Source organism: Aphis gossypii, unplaced genomic scaffold, assembly GCF_020184175.1.
Source record: "Aphis gossypii isolate Hap1 unplaced genomic scaffold, ASM2018417v2 Contig00576, whole genome shotgun sequence".
NCBI lineage: Eukaryota > Metazoa > Arthropoda > Insecta > Hemiptera > Aphididae > Aphis > Aphis gossypii.
The window spans coordinates 70,846-74,298 of NW_026083171.1; the positions used below are offsets into that span (position 1 = coordinate 70,846).

At 28.5% G+C, this 3,453-nt stretch overlaps 1 protein-coding gene across 1 annotated transcript; it reads right to left on the minus strand.

Moving 5' to 3' along the window:
• Positions 1-2,143: 2,143 nt before the first annotated feature.
• On the minus strand, positions 2,144-3,074 carry LOC126554673 (zinc finger BED domain-containing protein 5-like). The gene is made up of 2 exons (XM_050209728.1): positions 2,657-3,074; positions 2,144-2,304 (listed from the first exon to the last, which is right to left on the minus strand). Exons 1-2 carry the CDS (start codon positions 3,072-3,074, stop codon positions 2,144-2,146), a joined length of 579 nt encoding a protein of 192 aa, XP_050065685.1.
• Between the last annotated feature and the right edge of the window lie 379 nt (positions 3,075-3,453).

The window sequence follows — 3,453 nt, forward strand, 5'->3', positions numbered from 1 at the left end:
ACTTAGATATATCTTCAGGTAAAGGAAGTCATTGGGTAGCGTTTTATAAAAATAAAGATAAAGTTGTGTATTTTGATAGCTTTGGTAACTTAGCACCACCAATTGAGTTACAAAAATACCTAAAAAGGAATAAAATTATATATAACTACACAAATTATCAAAATAAGAATACATTTAATTGTGGACACTTATGCCTTAATTTTTTACAATGCAAGAATCAGTTACATTAAGTTTAACTGGTAATACAACTACATGATCTGTTCATTATTTTCCACCAATTGATGTATACGATGACTCGGAAATTGCTTTATTAAATTTGCAAACATATAATACATTTCCAAATATAAAGGAAACTAATAACCGCTTTGAAATACATTTAGAAAACCCCGATCGTTTACTTAATAATAATAAATTTCCAACCTGTTTTATCACACTGAAAAAGGGGTGTTAAAAACCTTGTTAAACCTATTAAGGATATTAAAAAACAAATTTTGGCACAAATAGATAACTTTAATAATGATTTTGAATACGTAGAAATAAAACCATCAGAGAAAATAACTTTTGATATTGGGATTGATCAAGTAGATTTTAGGACAACCATATTCAGTAATGCAACAATACGTTTTAACGTAGCAAACAGTATAGGACCTTTATTGGGATTTGAAAAAAAAAAATATGAACCACGCATACAATACATTGATGGTCATCGATCACAGAAAGTGTCAAATTTAAACAGTGTTAACTCAATAAAAGTAATGTGTAATATAGCTCAAGGTTCATTCAACAACCATATGTCAAGTCATTCAATTTATTAGTTTTCCCCGAGTGAGAACATAGGGTCGAAGCTGATTCAAACACCATCTAACCTAATATAATAAAAATTAAATAAAACAAATATTGATTCAATAACTATACAATTAGTTGATCAAGATCATGATCCGATGAACAATTTAGGCGAGAAATTAATAATCAATCTACATCTTAAACGTTTTTGATCTTGATATGGGATTAAAATTCAATATAAGTCCATTACATCAAACAACACCAACTAGTTGTAAAACCCAAGTGGCACCAACAACATCAAATAAAGTCAAAAAATTAACTATTGAAAATAAAAAAAATTTACAAGCTTTAGGATATACATTAAAACTAACTGCCTGAGAGTGATATTTTAGATATCAGTTCACAGTATGAAACAGATTCTAAAATTACAAAAATTGAATTTCACTCATATACCCCGTATACTACCTCATTTAAAAATAACGATGAAATACGTATATCAATTCAACAAACAGATGTTTATCCGTATCCACATGAAAGCTTTATATATCTGGAGGGAAAAATATCGGAAGCTGGTAAAGTGGTACTTTCTAATAATGGTTTTTCATATCTCTTTGAACAAATACGGTTAGAAATTAATGGTATAGAAGTAGATAGTACGCGTGTTCTTGGTATCCCTAGCTCATCGAAAGGATATCTATCAGGTTCCCCAGTTGACTATTATTGTTATGAAAATGCAGGGTGGACAAATGATACAAGGTCATCGAATAATGTGAATTTAGTGCATGTATTACTATGAGAAAGTAATGAAAAAGAGTGAGTGAATTTAGAGAAATAGGTAAGGATTTGAAGATTTTAAAAAAATATTAGTTAATTCTAGATTAGAACTAATATTAACGCGAAGTCATAGTGATTTAAACGCCATAAATGTAAAAAGCGAAGGAAGTGCCACCACAGGTGCAGTTGATTTAAATAAAATAGTGTGGAAGGTACCGCATGTCACCGTTGACGATGAAGAAAGATTAAAATTATTTAAACTTGTAGAAAAAGAAAAAAGTTTGTTTATTCCTTTTAGATCATTTGAAAAATTTGAGTAACCCGAACTGGGAACCACAACCAAAGCTGTATGGAACTTAAAAACGGCCTCAAAATTAGAAAAACCACGATTTATTATAGTTGGTTTACAAAAAGGTCGAAAAAATCAAATAACAAAAGATTGCAGTGTATTTGATAAATGTGATCTAACAAACGTGAAAGTATTTCTCAATTCAATAGCTTATCCGTATGATAATTTAAATTTAGATTTAAATAAAAACAATTATTCAATATTATATGATATGTATACATCATTTCAAGAAACCTACTAAGAAAAAAGAATACGCAATTCACTGTTGAGTCCTTCAAATTTCCTAGAAAATGCCCCCATAGTAGTTATCGATACTTCAAAATAGAGTGATTCAAGTACAGCCTCATCAGTAGATGTGCAATTGGAGATTGAGGCATCAAAACCACTTACGGGTGTATCTGCATATTGTTTATTAATTCATGACCGAATTGTTGAATATGTACTTTTTATTAGAGAAGTAAGAAAACTTGTGTAAATTATATATATATATATTATTATATTAATATATATATTAAAATATTTAATGAAAATTGTAAATTGTAATTGTAATCGGCTATTGTAAACTAACAAAAAATAAGAACAGATTATTAACCTAATCAAAATTCTTATTTATTTAAAAAAAAATGAGTAATTTTTACTCTGGATAAAATGAACATTTTGTGTACCCATGATAAACAAAACCAATTTATGTAGAATTCGCCCCTTGCCACCGCTAAAAAAACTTGGATAGAACGTACAAAATATACCTACTAATCGCGTTTTGGTTATCTTTATTAGCTGGCTTTATGTATGATGTTAAAATCGAAGTATTCTCATTATTTATAGCTAAACGTTTAAAAAAATTAAATTCTTTATTTTTATAATCGGCATGTTTTGTTTCTAAATGTCTTAAGAGCAGAGAAGGTTTCATGCAGCTATTTGACAATACTTCACCACACACAATACACTTAGGTTTAGGATAGTCAAATTCTCCTACATATGAAAATCCATATTTTACATATTCATCATTGTATTTTCTCTTTTTACATTTTTGAAGAACTGAAGACTGTGCATTTTCTGTATGTTGTACCACATCTTTAGCTAAGTTTTGAGAAGTACTTCTTAAATGAATATTTTCTCCAACTTGGTCTAGTTTTTTTATTGTACCAGTTTTTAACCATTGATCCATACTTATTAAAATTAAATTACAGAATATTAAGCAACCACCGACAACAATTTGAAAACAATGGAAAATAACGAATTATAAAATATAGATAAGAAAAGTTTTCATACAATAATCACAGATTGAACGCAATCGACATACTGATTCCATTATATACTATAAAATTAAGTTTTATCCGTGTGTACGAAAGTGCGATAACAATATAAACCGGACGAAGTTCAATACACACCAACACCGCAACATACCATATGGCATATAATAATATTATATAATATATAATAAGATAGTATTCTAGGTAGTATTGTATACTCTGTAATCCACATCTATAAGATAAGGAAAAATTGTTATTTGTGTGACACAAGTTTTCATTGTAATAACGTATATT

Bases quoted from the DNA above. Each gene is read 5' to 3' on its own strand.
- LOC126554673 (XM_050209728.1), bottom strand. From the start codon at position 3,074: ATGGATCAATGGTTAAAAACTGGTACAATAAAAAAACTAGACCAAGTT. The intron at 2,305-2,656 runs GTAGGTATATTT...AACAATATGCAG, and splicing joins AGATAACCAAAACGCGATTA to ATACACCCGTAAGTGGTTTT.